At 52.7% G+C, this 18,126-nt stretch overlaps 1 protein-coding gene across 2 annotated transcripts in view; it reads right to left on the reverse strand.

Moving 5' to 3' along the window:
* The window catches only part of Ttc28 (tetratricopeptide repeat domain 28), a 431,438-nt gene that overhangs the window by 52,005 nt on the left and 361,307 nt on the right, over positions 1 to 18,126 (reverse strand). For both annotated transcript variants that reach the window (XM_052169038.1, XM_052169039.1), the window contains 6 exons: positions 10,939 to 12,280; positions 9,279 to 9,802; positions 6,141 to 6,250; positions 4,471 to 4,600; positions 2,401 to 2,619; positions 568 to 733 (listed from right to left, as the gene is read on the reverse strand). In XM_052169038.1, coding sequence (XP_052024998.1) covers positions 568 to 733; positions 2,401 to 2,619; positions 4,471 to 4,600; positions 6,141 to 6,250; positions 9,279 to 9,802; positions 10,939 to 12,280 — 2,491 coding nt within the window. The remainder of the gene's footprint in view (positions 1 to 567; positions 734 to 2,400; positions 2,620 to 4,470; positions 4,601 to 6,140; positions 6,251 to 9,278; positions 9,803 to 10,938; positions 12,281 to 18,126) is intronic.

The following is an 18,126-nucleotide window of genomic DNA, read 5'->3' on the forward strand; positions in this document are numbered from 1 at the left end:
TAGGTGTTATTCAGGCCTTCCTCACAGAAATGCAACATTTGGTCACCAGTGGGGACTTGGGTGTTGGCAAACACCAAGGAAGTATTTGGAAGAAACCATTTCCTCCTGCATTGTAAAAAAAAAAAAAAAAAAAACCCTGCCAGTAGCTCATATCTTTCACACCCTTTGTAGAAGCTGCCTCTGTCCCCAGCCCTGATGTCTGGGAGGCCAATCGTCCTCACTCAGCCCTCCAACATGCAGATCTGTACAGATTCTGTCAATCAGCTACAGCACAAACTCTGTTTACTGTGTATGGGTTAATACAGCCTCTGTTTAAGTCGGCTGTCATGTTACCTGCACAGCCACGCTTATAGTCACTGCCACATCCTTCTCAGGAAACCCACATCTCTGGGGAGGTCCTCCCCAGCTCAGGGGAGACTGCCCACGTATGGTGGACACCTGACTATATACTGCAGTGACCAAGCACATGAGATTCCTACAAGGTTTCTTCTACTATTTCCTGCTCCAAAATCTCCCATCAAAACCCACCCAAAACAGAACAATGATGAACTAGGCACAGCCTCCTACCTGGAGTAGTAAGACTCCACCCCCAGGGCCTCCCGGACACTGGCGATGTGCTGCTCTAGGGTAGAGCTGGCTGCTACGGGCAAGGCTGCACTGCTGCTGGCTTGGAAGTCACTGGAACTTTCCACCGAATTATCACCCAAGTAATGTTCATGAAACTTCAGGATTCCTGCAACGAGGTAGACATGGCAAGGTCATGAATGGTTGGGTAGCAGGAGAGCTCGGGCAAGGGCAGGAGAGGGGAACGTGGCGCTGTGTGGCTTCTTTGCCACGCGTGCTGGGATCCTGCAGTTTCAGGCTTCCTGACCTGGGCCTGTGCCTGCTCATGGTACACACTGTCAAGACAGGCAAGCTTCTGATGACACACGCAGAAGCCTCTGGGTATGGATCACTCTCTGTGCACTTTTGGAATGACGCTCTGAGGAGTCCTGCTTCGTGATTGGCATGCAAGTGTCCAGATCAAACCCTGGCAGGGACTGACGAACTGAACAAAACCAGAACTAACCAAGTGGACGCTGTCACCAAAGACCTTTAATTTCACAAAAGCAGACCACACTAAGCATGTATTCATTCATTCCAATGGCCACTAATGGTTTAAGGGAGGGAAAAGATGGCCTGTGAAATGGAGGTGGCCCACAGTAGCTTCCTGGCAATAAGTTCGGGCCACGTCCTCACATGGCAGTGAGGTGTGCTGGTCCTCTGACTGGATCATAGCCCTGGCAAGAGCTTCAGTCTCATTAACAGCAGAGAGAAAAAGGGCACAATAGCCGCCTCGTTACACTCGGCTCACTGTCACATGATCTGGACATGCCACCTGTCAGACATGTCCCCAACAATGCAGCCACCACAGAGGTGGCACTTGACATCTGCCAGCTGCCAACCCTGTCCACATGGGCGTGAAACCCTCTTGGGGGCAGGGATGCGGACATCGATCATTAGCCCAGGAAAATCATAACTTAAACCCAGCATAGGAGGTGAGGGGGAGACTGAGGATGCCTTTTGTGGGAAGCCCAGGTGAGCACGGCTGGGGTGGGGGAAGGGGGAGATGGTCCTGCTGACACAGAGCAGGTACAGACGTCCATGCCTGGCACCATCGCTTTCACTGTGAATGGAGAGAGAGGCTTGTCACGTCTCCCTGGCAACTGAACTTTTTACAGATAAGCGAGAAGCCCATTTTTCAAGATTCCCAATTATAAGACCCTCTTCTCCAGTCAATAAACTCTAATTGGATCTGGTGTGTCCCTGGCGTGGTGAAGCCATCAGCATTTTATTATGCAAAAACATAGCCCCACAGCCAATTAGTAGTTTTGTATTCACTGAAACTATTACATCCTGTGTGCTTAGTGCTGATTTAACCAAACCTGATTTTCACTTCTAAAACAGATTTTTTGACAGAACTAGTAAAAAACAAACTACCACCAACAAAACAAACAAAAACAAAACAAAAACCTAAACAAAAAAACCTCAAACAAACCTATTTGATTCTGTTAAACTCAGAAATTCAAGCTTACGATTTACTTATAAACCAGGAGAGTCATCACTACTTTGGTACGTAATGTTACCGGAGGCCACAATGATCAGATCACTCATAGGTGGTAAGCAACGGCCTACAAGTCTGCTGCCACCTCACCCTTCTCTCGGGCTCCCGTGTTGGATGTCTTCTCATCTGATGGCAAGGAGCCACCCCTCCTTGGGCTATTTTATTAGTAGGATGCCCCACCATGGATACCCAGTGCTGATAAGGTTTTCCTTCATCTGACCCATGTGGTGGCCCTCAGCGACCCCCCTCAGCCTCCCTCCACCTTCTCCCTTCCTGTGCTTCAACAGAGACCTTACCTGCTCCAGGAGCAAGCAGCCAGCTGTACAGGTAGCCTGCGGCCAGGGAGTAGTACAGCACTAGCCCTCGCTGGGCGTTAACCAGCTCTAGGATCTGGTCGATGGTGATGGGTGAGTAGGGGTCGGAGTCCTGTTGTCCGGTCTGTCTTTCCACCAGCAGGTCAGCAAATGCTCTTGTCCGGCCCCTTTCTGCTACTGCCAAGGCTTCATCATGGTGGCCTAGGAGACAGAGGGACAGGTGTGCTCACTCAGGGAGCAGCTGAGCGAGGAGGAGACCCGCAGCTTCTGTGGCAGCTGTGGTAGAATTTTGGGTACACTGCTTTGGGTCTACTCCCAGAAAGAGGGGTTCTGATGGCTGCCCACTGAGCTCAGTAGACTCAGTGGGGTCCCAACTATGGAGGTGTTATTACATGGGAGGGGCCTTCGCTGCCTTTAGAGCCTGTGCCACTCTGCGCTCCTACCATCCCCGGCACTGGGCAGGGGCTGAGGCCTCTGTGTTCCTTGCAGAACTTAGGCTGCTTCTTCTCCAAGCTTTCCTGCAGCCTTCCAGTCTGCGTACTAGCCCCACCTCCTCTTGGGCTGTGGACGCCTGTTCCTGCAGCCTTCCAGTCTGCGTACTAGCCCCACCTCCTCTTGGGCTGTGCACACCTGTTCCTGCAGCCTTCCAGTCTGCGTACTAGCCCCACCTCCTCTTGGGCTGTGCACACCTGTTCCTGCTGCCTGGAAGCTGACGCGTGACAACATGAAGCCCCAGGAGGGACACACCGCACTGCAGAGGACAGACTTTAGGGTAAACACTAACATGGAAATGTTGCCAGAGCAAGGGCCGAGGAGACAAGGTTGGAGCTGGGGAGCCCAAGCCACAACTCCCAGTGAGTCCAGAGGCTTCACCCTCTGTTGTTCAGGCGGCCTTACAAAGAAGGGGCTTATGGGAGTGCGTGCAAATACCCTTTTTTACTCTATTAACTTATTAACTGGAACAGCAGGGACAGTTTCTGCACACACTGGAAAATTATCCCCAAAGTGCTGGACAGATTTAACAGTGTGAACATAATGGGCAATAAATGACATCCCAGACAAGAACCCAGCCCGTGCTTAAGAGGAAGCCTGAGGATTAGATGTGTGGGAAGGAAAGGTGTGTAGAAGGCCTCAAACGCTCAACTCAAAGCATGAACTCTGTGATGTCTGCCTGTCTTCACTGCTCCCTTGGCTGGTTTGGGATCACCTAGGAGCCAGCTCTGGGTGCGTCTAGAAAGGTCTCTTATAACAGACAAAGGGAAGCCAGTTGAGGGCTTTAGGACTATGGATGAGGTGACCAGCTGCCTCCCTCTCCTCCACCCATGTGGACTGCATTCTAAAATGATAAACCCTAATACACCCTCTGTGATTCACTTTTCCTGGGTGCTTTGTCATAGCAAAAGCAACTCATACAAACATCTTCCTGGACGTAGCAGGCAATGGAAGAGCCAAGAAGGGGACACTGTGGACACTGAAGCCCAGGGCAGGGTGGCTGTGGATTACCCTGCTGCCTTTCAATACACAGGCTGGGAGTGGGGTGGGGAAGAGCCATGACTGTGTGGCACAGCCTGGGACATAGGCCCACAGGGTATGAGCAGTTGGCAGCAAGAATGCATGGCCAAGGAAACAGAAGTGGCTGATGTCATCTCAGTACATGGCTTGAGTGAGGCTTGAGGCACGTGTTGGTAGAGGGACACCTGGTGCAGGGGTCTTTGGGAGAAGGACACCTGGTGCAGAGGTCTGTGGGGGAGGGACACTTGCTCTGCTCTCTCAGCATCTGAATTGCTCTCCTGTGGTTATGCCAATCATGTCACACTGGATTCATCAACCTATGTGTTGTGGTGCGACACCTGGTAGAGATGAGCTACGAGTGTGCTCACTGAGCTCACAGGGACTGGCATTTGCCCCACTGCTCTGCCAACCTTTGCTGAATGAACAAGTGACTGTTTAACAGCAGGCTGTGGCCCCATTGTCTGCTGCGATTACCGAAACATGGGCTCTGTGTGCACAAGGGGGAAGGGAGGGGAGGGGAGACACACCAGCTGCTCTCACCTAGGCTGACAAGCACCCGCTGCAAGGCCTGGTAGGATGATGTCTGCAGGTCGAACAGAGAGAGCTTGTAGTCTGTGCTCAGCTGTGCCTCGTGCCGGATCGTCTCAAACAAGGCCGACGCCCTGTAGAGCTTCAAGGGACAGAGACTGTCACCCACCACCCACAGCCAATGCCCAGCAGTTCATAGATGCAAGATAGCCCTTGCCAACACCCGGGCACACAACCTGAAATCACCTTTTAAAGGGGTACAAAGGACAACTGCCAGGCAGGTCCTCATGCAGCTGAAGAAATCAGCTAACTCATCCACAGTTGACTAGTGACCAGGTTTTGATAGACGAGGGAATATGAAAGATTAGGACTTGTGGTATGAAGGACCTGTTAAAACCAATTATCTACACAAACAACAATGAAAATCCTCTACTTCTGTCACCAGACAAGAGTAACTGTCCCACCCCCACCCCACCCTGGGCCTTGGGTACCCAGGAGATGGACCAGGCTGGGCAGTGAGATTGTAGGCACCCCAGTGTCACAGAGCCCAAACATGGCCCTCAAGACCAGGCTGTTTATCTCCATGGGGCTAGTTTTAGTCACATGGGCACCTTGAGGACCAGACAGCTAACATTTCTCTGGGAGACCCTGTCCCCGAAGCTCCACATTTATACAGGCTGGCAGCGCGGAGCCGGGCACCTGGAGCAGGAGAGCAGATGGAGATGCTCTGGACTCTGCCACTCAGCACCGTCAGACTCTGGCCAGGACACAGAGTCTCAGCTTGTTCTATGTTGATAAAGCTGTCATCTGTCTTGCTGCAGTTTGAGGAATAGCTCAGAGAGCAGAGGGACTTCCAAAACTGTAAATTGCTTTGTTGATATAAACTTTGATTCTTGTACATAGGAAATGACAGCATTAATCTTTGTCATTGCCTTTAATACTTTTTAAAAGAGTATTTAAAATTTTTATTGGTGTGCATGGGCTACGTGTCTATTTGCACACTTGTCTGCAGGTGACTGCAGAGTCCAGAAGAGGCTGTTGGGTTCTCTAGAGGGGGAGTTAGGGTGGTTGTGAGTTCTCCCCTGCTGAGCCACATGCAGCCCCAATCTTTCACACCTCTAAGGTCATGGCTCAATACCCTAACACCTCAGCAGGCTGCAGCACAGACCCAGCCCCAGCCTGTGCACAGGCTGTTCCAACGGAGACAGGCCTCGGTGGGCTCATGGAGGGACCCCCTTTACTTGGTACACTATACTCAGGAATCACTCAAACAGCCAAGGGCTGAGTTTGAAGCAGACATCTCCTGCCCACCCACAGCCAGTGTGACAACACACTCTTCAGCAGCAGGGACTCCCTGTGAGAAAGGGGGAGAGGTTATACCCTCCACCCCAGCTAGAGACCTCCAAGGACAGTAAGCTCAATAGCCATGCATCCTGATCTTACCTCTTCACTCAAGAACGAATGTGGTTTTATACTAACCATGGCAACAGTGCACAACATGAGGATCTGAGAAATCAAGAGATCTGCCTGTGGATGAGCGAGAGTCTTGGCCACTCCCTGGCTACACAGGACGGGGCTCTGGGCGCATTAGCCTAGTAGACAGGCCAGCACCCCTGAGAACTCCACAGCTGCTGAGACAGCCATGGTGAGTGCTTTAGCTCCTGGGACAGAGCTCTGCGTACCTGGTGCTGAGCCTCCTCCAAGTTTCCGCTTGCCCAAAGGGAGAGACCAAGACCGTGGCGGATTTTTGCTTCATCTTCTCTTCGACCCAGTTGCTCAGCTAACCTTAAGCCTGAAAGCAGACAGAACCATAAGGAGAGGGGACAGGGACCGACTGGTGATTCTGCTTCCAATGCATGTAAGGAAGGCTGTAGGAGATGCCAAACCAGCCCAGGGAGAGGACACTTCCAGTGTAACAGGAAGTGAGGAGATGCTGCAGCAGGAGCCCAGGTCATGGCTGCTGGCAGTGGGTAGGTTGGTTAGGGCAGACAGAAACAGGAAAACCAATGTCCCCTAGCTTGGCTGCCCTCGCAGATGCAAAACACTTAGCTCTGCAAATAAAAGGTCCTGGCTGATACATTCATATCCCCAGATTCTCTGCCTGGGAAAAGCTTTTCCTGACAGCCAGGTACAGAGGCTAAGACAACATCCCTTTCTATCTCACCCCACACCATCCAGGCAGCGCTGATGAGAGGTTCGGGAGTGTCCCTTGAAAGCGGAACAGCACGCAGCTGGACTCTGCTCCTGTGACTGAAGTTGCCGACACGCTCTGGGTCCCATCTGTGATGTCTCTCAGTGGGGTTGCAAAGCAAGTGCTACCGTGAGCTGGAAGGCTGAACGGCTGCCCTCATTCCCATGGTCTCCACATGGGCACCTGCAGTGGGTCACTCACTCACAGCAAGCGTTGGGTTTTCAGGACATCAGCCACCTCCAGGGCGTTGTGGGGCTAAGCCTGACAGCCACAGTTCATCACATGGTCGCTATGCTGGTCTGACACTCTCCTTGCATTCCAGTGTTCTCTGCACATGAGCCACCGCATGGCTCCCACAGCTCAACTGTACACACAAGCCAGGGTTCCCCTCTCATCTAAGTCAGGGCAGGAAGCCAGCACCGAGCACTCTGGACTGGTGTGATTCCTGATTTTTAAAGGCCCTGAGTCAGCTGAGAGGCTGCTGTGAGTAGTGCCGCTCGGGGGTCAGCCTCCTAATTTATGATGCATTTCAAAACACACGGCTCAGAGAGCTCAGAAATAGCATCCTGAGTTTAAATCATGCCAGTGGGCAGCAGAAGAATTTGTAAATAATTCACATGAAAGGCAATGGTTCTTGGGAGAACCAGCATGGCTCTGGTTGTTGTGACTTTCAAAGGACACACCACACTGCCCTTCAGTGCAGATGTCTGGCAAGTCCTCGGTCTGAGTCAGAAGTATGGTTCTTTGGGCAACCCCCTTGGAAGACAAATTCTGTGAGAGAGGAACCTCACTTGCCTCCAAGTGTGTGTGTCCCCGGCAAGAAGGGTGTCCACAGGCCACTGGAAAGGGACACTTGCCCGACTCTGCACTGTGGTAAAGCCCCAGGGAGTCGCTGGATCGAGCTTCTTTCCTTTGCTCTCCAGAGCGAGAAAGGCTGGAAAGCTCTGGAGTTAGCGGTGATAAGTCACAGCATCTGGGAGTTGTTCAGACTCAGACCCACACAGCATTCCATTGCACAGGGCAGGCAGGGGGAAGCTGGGGTGACTCCCAGCTGAACTGGCCCTCGGCTGCAGGTCTGCAGGACCTCCTGCCCCACACTTGGAGAGTGCCATCAGGTGCTCTAAAGTGTCCCGAGTCTGCTCAGAGTGCACTAGAGACACCTCGTTAGGCTCACAAACCCTCTCAGCCATTATAGGGAGTTTTCGAATTTAAGTTTTAGAGTTCTATGAGACCTATAACAAGAAACAATAAAAACGAACTGCAGAGTTTTCCACAAATATAGAATTGTGTGTCAATGTCCCAGTATAGCCAGCTGCTCCCCAGAAATGATATTGAAGGGAATGAACAGCAAGGCCCCTGTTGCAAACCCTGCATGCTGGGATCTCACACATTCAGCTGAAAGCTGCCGCTAGGTGCCGGGACCATTACAATACTAGAATTTCAGCAAAGCTAAGGGCCCACAGGAGCCATAGAGGGGTGGGACAGTGGCTCCAGCGTCAGAACTTCCCCACTGCAGGCCTGTGCTGAGCTGCTGCCAGCCTGTAGCTGCTGTCCACTCAGTCTCTTGCTTCCCACCCTGGGGATGGCCCCTGGGGCTAGAGAACAGGAGGGTATAGCTGCCTCAACCCTGAAATTTCTGTGCGGTCAGAAACAACTCCAGACAGGGGCTGAGCCTGCTCTGCAATGAACTAACGTAAGGGTCAGGGTCAAATCGCGGTACTTCTCCATGTCTTGGTGACGAAGCTACAAAAGCAGAGATACATGGACAGTTCTTGGGCTGAGGGTGCAGCTCAGTGTAGAGAATATGCCTAGCATGTGAAATGAGCTCACATGTGCTCCTCACCACTGTCAAAGAAAGAAAGATAAAAAGGGAAGCAGAAGGTAGCAAAAGGGCATGTCTGAGTTTTGCTGTGAGAAGTAAAATCTGGCCAAAGGGGCTGCAGGTGGAAGCCCTTACAAAGGTGTTTCAGCCTCAAACTTGGAGCCAAGTTCTTCACCAGTGAGCACACCTACCTCTTTCCCTCTCCTATATACAGTGGACCTGTGCACCTCTGAGGGCTTCTAGAGCAAGGACACCCCAGTATTGAGGAGAAGGCAACACCTTTGCTGTGAGATTCTACCTCATGTAGAAAGGCCCCACCGGCCTCAGGTAATCAACAGACTGTAGCTGCAGAGGGAGAAGTGCCCAGTTTCCAGGCTGCTTAACATCAGCTTGTCTACTGTGAGAGCAAACGCCATAAGGAACCTGGCTGGGCCCCAGGTGGAGACACTGGGCTAGCAGCTGCTGTGCCTGAGCTGAGAACCGTAGGCGTGGTGCTTAGGTGTCCTCTGGAAAGTCACCGTGGCTGAGGCAGCTGGGCTTGTTTCTGTGGTGGACCCTCCTGACTTTGTGTCCTCACGTCTTAAGATCCGACTGGTGAGGATGTGTCATGTGTCCAGTCGCTGCTCTGACAACCAAAGGGGTTTCAGCTATCTGGGCAGCGGGCTAGAGGCAGGTACCAAAACTGAGAGAGGGGGAGGCATTAGAGGTCCAGAAAGCTGGGTCAGGAAAGGGAAACACCACAAAACTATGGAGGAAACCTGGTGGGGAGCACTGGCTGTGTCTCCTCTGCTGGAGCCCTTTGCTTACCTTCCTGTAAGTACATGACTGCCTGCGAATAGTTCTGCAGGGCATGGTGAGTCCTTCCCAGGCTGCTGTAGGACACAGTCTTGGCCACCAGGTCGTTCATCTGTGCCGCGATGCTCAGGTGCTGCTCCTGATAGACCACAGCCCTCTCAAAAGTGCCCAGGGACTCGTAGGTGAGACCCAGGTTCCCATAGGCCCGGCCCTGGCACGTGGGATTGTCTGTCTCCTCTGCAATCTGCAGATCTAGCTGGTGGTACTGCAGGGCTGTGTCGTACTCTCCCATCTGCTGGTAGACACCCCCCAGGCCGCAGGCCGCGTCGCTTTCCAAGGCGCGGTCCTTCATGTCCCTGGCAATGTTCAGCTGGCGCTCAAGGCAGGAGATGGCTTGCTCGTAGTTCCCTAGTTGGCTGTGCAGACTTCCCAGCTCTCCGTAGGCCTGGGCTTTATTGGAGGCCTCCCCGAGCTCATGGGCCACCACGAGCCGCTTCTCAAAGCACACAAGGGCCTGCTGCAAGCTCCCCGTCGCCCTGCGGGGATGCAGACAGAGAAGCAATGACATCACTCTGTGCAGGTGCAGACATGCTAAAGCCCCTGAGAAAATGAAAAGCATTCGTCACTGTCACTTACTATAGAGGCTCTTAACTCCTTCTCTAGCTAAAAATCTATCATGCGCCCTTAGAGTGAGATGCAGAGGAATTTCATAATCTGGAAAGCAATTCAAAAGTCATCCCTTAGTGACCTTCCCAGGAGCTTGCAATTCAGTGGGATGTGCACCCCCGAGGAAACATAAAATATATTAATAGACACGATGATAGCAGGGTCCAGGACTCGGGCCTCCCAGCCTCCACTACTGCTGAGACGGTGCTTTTGAAATCACTTTACAGGAGCTATAAATCGCTCACCCCGAGTTTCTTGGAGCAGTCTGTGGGTGACGATTAGTCTGACCTCTTCCTCCCCTCCGGGAGCCCTGATCCCCTGCCCCTGAGGGAGGCCCTGTCTGTACACACAGGCACCTTCTTGAGTACCCCCCTTGAGGGGAGCATCCCTTGGCCGGCACAGCCTTCTGTGTGTGCTGCTCAGACAATCAGAGCAGGGGGAACACGGCTTTTGGTTGTCTGGGCACATGATTCTTATCGGCTGAGCCTCAGTTTCCCCTGAGCATTCCGGCTGTTCCACAGCCGATGGACATGAGTTTAGTACAGCATTGCTGTACTGTTTGGACAGCTATGCAGGTGCCTGGCATGGGTGAGGACTGGCACACAGGCCCTGTCACCCTGTAACCAGGTGGGAGTGAATAACTGGTGGCTACCGAATGCTCTGCTAATAAACACATTCATAAAATTCGGAGGTGCCTTCAAAGGTCGGCTGAGCAGATCCACCCAGCTTCCCATCCCTATGAACTTCTCATCTTGGTCACTGCGTACCACATGTGAGAACTGAGCCCTGGATTGACTCTCAGGTGTAACTCAGGCACAAGCCTGCCCTCGCTGGGCTGTGGTGTGTCTTTCATACACGACAGCAATTCTATCACCACTTAAGTCAATGAACTGCTGAAAAGCCAAACGAGAGGCATGGGAGCCGACTGCTCTGCAGCTTGCAGCTGCCCTTCCTGCCACAGCTCCACCTTGCATGTGTTTCTAGCCCCGTTCCCTGTCTACGTTACCTGTGTCCGTTTCCTAGACCCCGGTAGGCCTTGGCTTGGTCTTGCATGCGGTTCAGACTCTGGGCGACAGACAGGTACTGCTCATAGTACTTGATGGCTTCCTCGTAGTCCCCCAGGGCCTCGTAGCAATCCCCCAGGTTGCCGTAGGCCCGACCCCTGTCCAGAACAGACTCGTTCCCGCTGAGCTGCTGCAGCATGGCCAGCTGCTGCTCAAAGTAGCCAATGGCGTCCTCCATCACGTTCATGTTCATCTTCGTGATGCCCATGTTGCCGTACACCTGGGCTTCCAGGCTCGGCTCCTTCAGCTTCCGCCCCAGCTCCAGCTGCTCCTGGTAACACTTGAACGCCATTGTGTATTTTCCAAGGGCCATGTAGACAGCCGCCAGGTGCCCGTGAGCCCGGCACTCCCCCGGCAGGTCACTCAGTTCCTGGTAGACCTCCAGCTCCTGTGTGTGATAACCCAAGGCCTTGTCATATTTCTGGACCATCCGGTACGCAGTACCCAGGGCCGCGTAGGCACTGGCCTCCAGCCTTCTGTCTTTCACATGGTGAGAGAGGCCCAGCTGTTGTTCGTAGAACTTTATCGCACCATTCACATCCTTTTTGCAGACAAATATATCACCCAGGTTCCCTAGGGCTCGAAATTTTGCCTGGGAATTATCCAGGGACTGGGCTAGGGACAGAAGGTACTTCTGACACTCCTCAGCTTTAGCAAAGTTCAGCAGAGCCTTGAAGGCCAGGCCCAAGTTGCAATAGGCTTTTGCTTGGCTCAGTTTGTCATGAAGGTCTTTGGCCAGAGCCAGGTCCTGCTCATAGTACTTCACGGCCTCCTGGTAGTTTCCGAGGCAGTAATGGGCATAGCCGAGGTTGTGGCAGACCTTCCCTTCCCCTTCCATGTCCTGGAGGTCGGGAGCGAGGCGCAGGTACTGCTCATAGTAGGGTGCAGCCTGGACATACTCTCCTCTGGAGCAGTGGAAGTTCCCCAGGTTGCTGAGAGCCCGGGCCTCGCTCTGGATGTCTCTCAGCTCCCGGGCAATGTTCAAGTGGTTCTGGTAGTGCTGCAGCGCCCGGTCGTGGGCTCCCAGGGCCTGGTAGGCGACAGCCAGGTTCCCGTGAGTCGAGGCCTGAGAGGCACGGTCGTTCACTTCCATGGAGATCTGCAGCTCTTGACGGTGGTACTTGACGGCCTGGTCATACATGCCCAGGGCATTGTAGGCGTTGCCCATATTCCCATAGGCGCGGCCCTGGGCAGCGTAGTCGCTCAGCTCCTGAGCGATGCACAGGTGCGTCTTGTGGAGCTTCAGGGCTGTGTCGTAATCGCCTTTCATCTGGTGGATGATCCCTGGAGCAGCCGAGGAGAGAGCAGAGGGTTAGAGAGAGTGTCATCTACAGCTCAATCTAAGGCCGGCAAAGTCCAGAGCTGAAGGCTTTAGACAGACTGGAGGTGGGCGTGGTCAAGCCTCACAGGGCTGCAGAGCGAGGATGACTTTCCACATTTCAAACCACCAGGGAAACCCAACAGATTCAATGGCAAAAATGAGAATGTTTTACAAATAAACACACAAAATTAAAGGGCAAACATATCACACTAGGAAATATGTGAAAACATACGAAAAATTGTAGCAGCTGCTGTGAAAAAAAACATTAAAAATTCACTGTTGGCTTAAAAAGAAAAAAAAAATCAAGGTCTCAATTTACTCAAATAGGCAGAGGATAATAAATGTCAGCAGACAACTTAGCCAAAGGGACACAGAGAGGAAGGGGGGGGGGCAGTAATTTCCTTTAATAATCAATGAAATGCAAAATAAACCAACCCTGAAGAACCATTTTACCCACACTAAATTAGCAAATAAAACCCTGGAGTGCCCCCTGTACTGATGAGGTGGCCCTGAAACTGGTGAGCACAGCAGCTGTGGAGAACACATGGGAGCAATGACTGTAGAGGCATCGTGACGTGCAGGCGGATGGGTTCTGTTCTGACCCGCAGTCTTGTGCTGGACAGGCAGAGTGGACAGACAGGGCTCTGACCCCTCAGGACAAATGACATTCCTAGGATCGTGTCCAGGTGTGGAGCTGGGCATGTCATCAGCTTTCTCTCCGAGGGGGTACGGTTGGGTTTCCAGAGCCTGGCAGGGTTGGAGAACTGACTTCCTAGGAAGAAATTCCCCTTTAGTGGGGTGGGCCCTTTAATGGTGGGAACATGGAGACACTGCAGCTAAAGACTCACTTTTAGACAGTCTTCCTAAACTGCCTTCAGGAGCCATGGTTTCAACCATTCTTGTATGAAATGAATCATATACTATTTTTCTCCTTTCTAAAATGGGCCAGAGGATCTGCCCAACCAAGGACCGCTGTGGGTGCAAGCCCCGCCTGGCCCTGCTCACACCCAGGACCACTGTGGGTGCAAGCCCCACCTGGCCCTGCTCACACCCAGGACCGCTGTGGATGCAAGCCCCGCCTGGCCCTGCTCACACCCAGGATTGCTGTGGGTGCAAGCCCCGCCTGGCCCTGCTCCTGCCCTGCCTCCTAGTGACACCTGTGCACCCAGTGATCCCTGAACAGCCTCCGGAGTCTACTGCAATGTTTTAGGTGCCCATATGATCGCTTGCTGGTTGGGATATAAGGGAAAGAAAGACCTAGAGGCCTTCTCAGAGAAGGCTGCCGAGCCCAGCCTTCGTGTAGTTGTCTTGACCCACCAAATACAAGGCCTTGCCACTGCTGCCCTCCTATGGGGACAGCTGAAACCCATTTTCTTAGAACCCCAGTTGCAGGAAAACATCCGGCTTTAGACAAAGTCAAGAGTCCTGGTTTACAGGCACACCTCCACCCTACTCAGTTGAGTGTCCTGGAGATAGACAAATAGACAGACCTGTAATTAGTCTGAGGTCTTACTTTCTTGTTTTTGTTTTAAAATCAAAAGTCTCTGCCAACCCCCCTTTTCAAAACAATAAAGTCAGAATATAATCATCCTAGAGACACGGAGTGCTGGACATAGGGGGACATGCCTGTAATCCCAGCACCCAAAAGACATAGGCAGGAGGGTTGTGAGTTCGAGGCCAGCCTGGGCAACATAAGACTATCTCAGAAACATACAAAGAAAGAAAGGAAGAAATGCAATAAGCAACTTGTGCATCTTGCTTTGTGAATAATACTCAAAACGGTGTGGCTAATGCACAAGGTGGCAGCAGGAGAGTCTCTTTCTCTTACTCTGGCCCTAAGGGTCTGGGCTGGGAGCTGGGAGCAGTTGGGATGGAAATGGATGCCCAGGGTTGCAATGATTTGTGAGGGAAGCTGCCTGCTGGTTATAGCAAACCGATCTGGTCTCCAGACAGCTGCTGCTGCTTCCTTATCTTCCACCAGTCCACAAAGAACCAGAGGAGGGCTTTCAAAATTACAGCTTCCACACGCGGAGAAGGGCAGGGAAGCTGGCCTCGCTGAGCCGGCCTCTCCCTCTGCTGGTGTCTCCATTGACGGGTTCAGGCTGCTGCCAGCCTGGGGCGTTCTGTAGGGACAGTGGGGTCTCTTGGCAGCTGTTCTTTGTTGAAGCAACACAAAAGCAGCCAGAGAGCAGCACAGAATGGCTGCGCTCACGCTGAGGGGCTAATGTGCAGCTCCTCCTGCCCTTTCCAGGATGCCACTCAGAAGAGGACTTACAGAGGGGCTGTCAGCAGGGGTGCGCTCCATGACAACAGGCTTCATGGGGGAATTAAATGAAGATTAGTGGGGCACACAGGCCTCACAAAGCTGGGTCCTCACCAGGGCTGTGGGAGAGGACACATGGTTAGGATGTGTGCATGGCCACAGTGGGTCTCCACCTATGGTCTACTTCAAAGGCTGTGGCTCTGAGGGCCATGGGGGCCACAAGGGCCATGAGGGCATGCTCAGCACACTCCATGAGGCCACTCGATGGGACTGGGACAGACCAGACAGAATATTTCCACTAAAATGACAGCCATGCCAGTTGAGCAGAACTCTGGCTGCTTCTCATCTGAGCCCGCTGGGAGCAGGGCCCTGCGCACAGTGACCGATCACACAGTGTCCGATCACACAGTGACCGATCATGCTTCTTATTGATTGCTACCAGTGCCTAGCTGGGATTTCAGAGCTGACCTGCTCCCTCCTCTGCTTTCAAACAGGCAAGAGTCCAGCAGTCCTCGTTGAAAACTCAGGGTCTGGGGAACAGGAAAGACACCTCGCCACCCCAGGCTCACTCTGTGAAGGTTGTGAGTCTCAGGGAGGAGAGGGGAGAGGGCAGCAGAATTCATTAACCCCCTGTCCCCTTGGCTGTACTAGCCCACCTGCCTTCAGACAGAGTGTGACTTGGCACAGCAGACAGGCTGAGTAAGGTTCTCCTCTGTGGGGCTGTTCACGGTGTCCCAGTTGTTTGACGCATCCTAGGAGCTGGGGGGACTTGGGGTGTTCACACAAATAGAAGAAACAAGATGAGGAAAATCAGGCCATCAGCACGGCACACAGAGTCGTTACACTATTCTAACAGTTAAATAATAAAGTTAGGCAGGCGAGTTGGCACAGTGTGCCCTGTGTAGCCCTTTGGGTCAGGAGACCCTTCTGAGTAACGGAGGCCTGATGTAGGTCTAAGCACATTTTTCCACTTGGGAGATCTTGGTAGAGGAAGTGGTCAACTGGTCACTAGATTCTGCAGTCCCCAAGTCTCAGTCCTACCTGAGGACACTGCGTGCAGAGTACACAAGGTATAACCAGTACTGTGACCTCCGTTAGCACATGGTCGTGACCTTTACACTTAGGGGCTGGTGCACACCTTGTCTGGGGTTGGGGGAGGACATGATCCACATTCTTTCTGGTGCCTCTACACAGCAGGTGTCCAGGGGCCCTTCCCTATTGACTTGAGATTCCTGGACCTCTGGCTCAAGTTTTCACATACACTTCTTCTACATGGTTTTGGAAATATCTCAGAACTTGGGGTGTGGGTGTGGGGACAGGCCTAGTCAGTAAACAGATGGCTCAAATCAAAGGTGCAAGAGCAAGTGCTGGAACTGGCTATGTCCTTGTAGGAAATTCTCCATTATTTTCGTCAAGGTTTGACAGCAAAGTATATTTTCAAATGGGGGATAACTCCAAAAAATCTCTCATCATATGATTTTATCAGCTGCGAGTGTCTTATAGAGAGGTAGGCTTTCCAGAAGCTGCCTCGGCCTGGTTCATGGATGCTGCAAAGCTGTCAGAGGCTTGGTGATGCTGTTGAGTGAGATCAAATCCTGGTGGGCTAGCCTTATCAGAGGGTTAATACACCACCGAGTTCATAGATGAAGGAGGACCCTGGGACGGATGAGCCTCTGAAGCGGACATCTTGTCTAGATCCCTCCTGTCTCTCTGCTGTGAGCCCACGGAGAGCTGGCACACCTGCTGCTGTGGCACTCTGCCCTCCTCACAAGCCCACAGCTGGCTGTGGATATTATATGATGATGATGGAAAGCCAAAAGTCAGTCTGTTTTCTCAGAGACATGGAAAGTTCCAGAACCTAGCCCACAGACCTCCAGAGGCAGGCTCTGCTGGAATCAACTGAACTTGGCAGCCTGACTGACTCGCTTTACCACTTCATGCAGAACGCCTCTTTGTGTAAGGGGGACATGACTCTGCCTTTTCTCCTCTATCAACATCTGTACACAGCCGAGACCACGTGCCGGCAGCAGCCACATTGCTGCTGAGGAATTCCCAGGTCTTCAAGTGTGGGAGAAGCAACAGACGCCATCCCTGGTGGGTGCCGTCACCAGGGATCTGTGCCTAGTATTCCTCTGCCCTGACACCGATCCAGGCTAGTGCATCTGTCTGCTTTTCCTGACAGGTCCTTCCCAGTTCTCCATGGGACCAGGGAAGTGACCTCATGTTAGCTTTTCTTCAGCTGCCTTTCCCTTCTATTCCCCTGGGAGGGGCCTGCCACAGCAGGGTGTGGGAAGCTCACCCCCCCCCCCACTGCCCTCTCACAAGAATACTCAGTTGGACACACCTGTCTTTTTACAGAAGCTTAAGAAAATAGATCACTTGCTCTGTAGCCCCCTCCTGCCATGGTCCCTAAGGCTACAGCTGCATGAACAGTGACAAGAAGACACCCTAAAGCAAGCATTTGCCCATATATACCTATACCTATCTATACCTATACATATATATTCTGTGAAATTTGTACACAGACCCACTTGCTATTTCCCTGTGAGTAATCAGAGACCGAGGCTGCAGGTAAATTGCTCAAAAATCCCCTGGGCCTCTGTGTTCATAAATCTCAGCTAGAAGGAAAGATTAATTGTATTATGGAGCAGGAGAAATAGTAATTAAAGCTACGACAAGAGGGCGGCTGGGAAGGGGTACTCCACAGTGCTGATGAAGGAGGACGTATCAGGCACTGTCATTCCTAACAGCTTGGGCCGGCCAGCCTGTGAGAGCGGCTGGTGGGAAGCAGGCCGGCTGTCACTCACTGTTGGAGAAGACAGAGCCTGTGGCGTGTCACCTGGGATGACAGTCAAAGACAGGAGGAGTAGCACAGGGAGTTGTTTTGTGGAAATCCTGTGACACTGGGCTGGGCCTCTGTGAGACCTGCAAAGAGCTAGTGGGTTAAAGCTTACTACCTCCAGGCCGGATGTCCCTGCTGCTGCTCCAGAGCTGAGCTAGCCTGCAGGCAACCCCGGACAGATGCCCTTTCTGGTCTGCCCAGTCCACTCTTCTCATTGCTTCTTTTTCCCCCTGCTTTGGCTGTGGTGGACTTTTCCAGTAACAGCCCCTCCCGTCATCTTCCTCATCTGGGTATGCTCCTCCCTATCTAGGAAGAGTGGAGCATGGTTAAGGGACTTGCATTGCCAGTGTGTGCAGAAGAGCTGAGATCCCTTGAGGGGGATGGAGCGGGGAGAGACCGACATCTCCAGTTCCCTGCTGCCACCACAGCACACTGTCATTTCCTTCTGCAGTGCAGCAGCAGGAAGATGGGCCACAGCTGGCTGAGGCCAGTGCACTGCCCCGGGGGGCTGCATGGCTGCCCTGCTGGCCTCGAGCTTCGTCATGGCACCAGAACTGGCACCGCCTCATGGATAAGCTGTCTAAGCCCTTGTCCCAGCCTGGGCTATACTGTACACAACAAGGCTCATGAGATTGGAGAGACATCCACTGAGAGAGGTTTTCCCAAGAAGGTTTGAGCGCACGAGCCTCTGGGTGCTCCAACGC

Source organism: Apodemus sylvaticus, chromosome 22, assembly GCF_947179515.1.
Source record: "Apodemus sylvaticus chromosome 22, mApoSyl1.1, whole genome shotgun sequence".
In the NCBI taxonomy this organism is placed as follows: Eukaryota; Metazoa; Chordata; class Mammalia; order Rodentia; family Muridae; genus Apodemus; species Apodemus sylvaticus.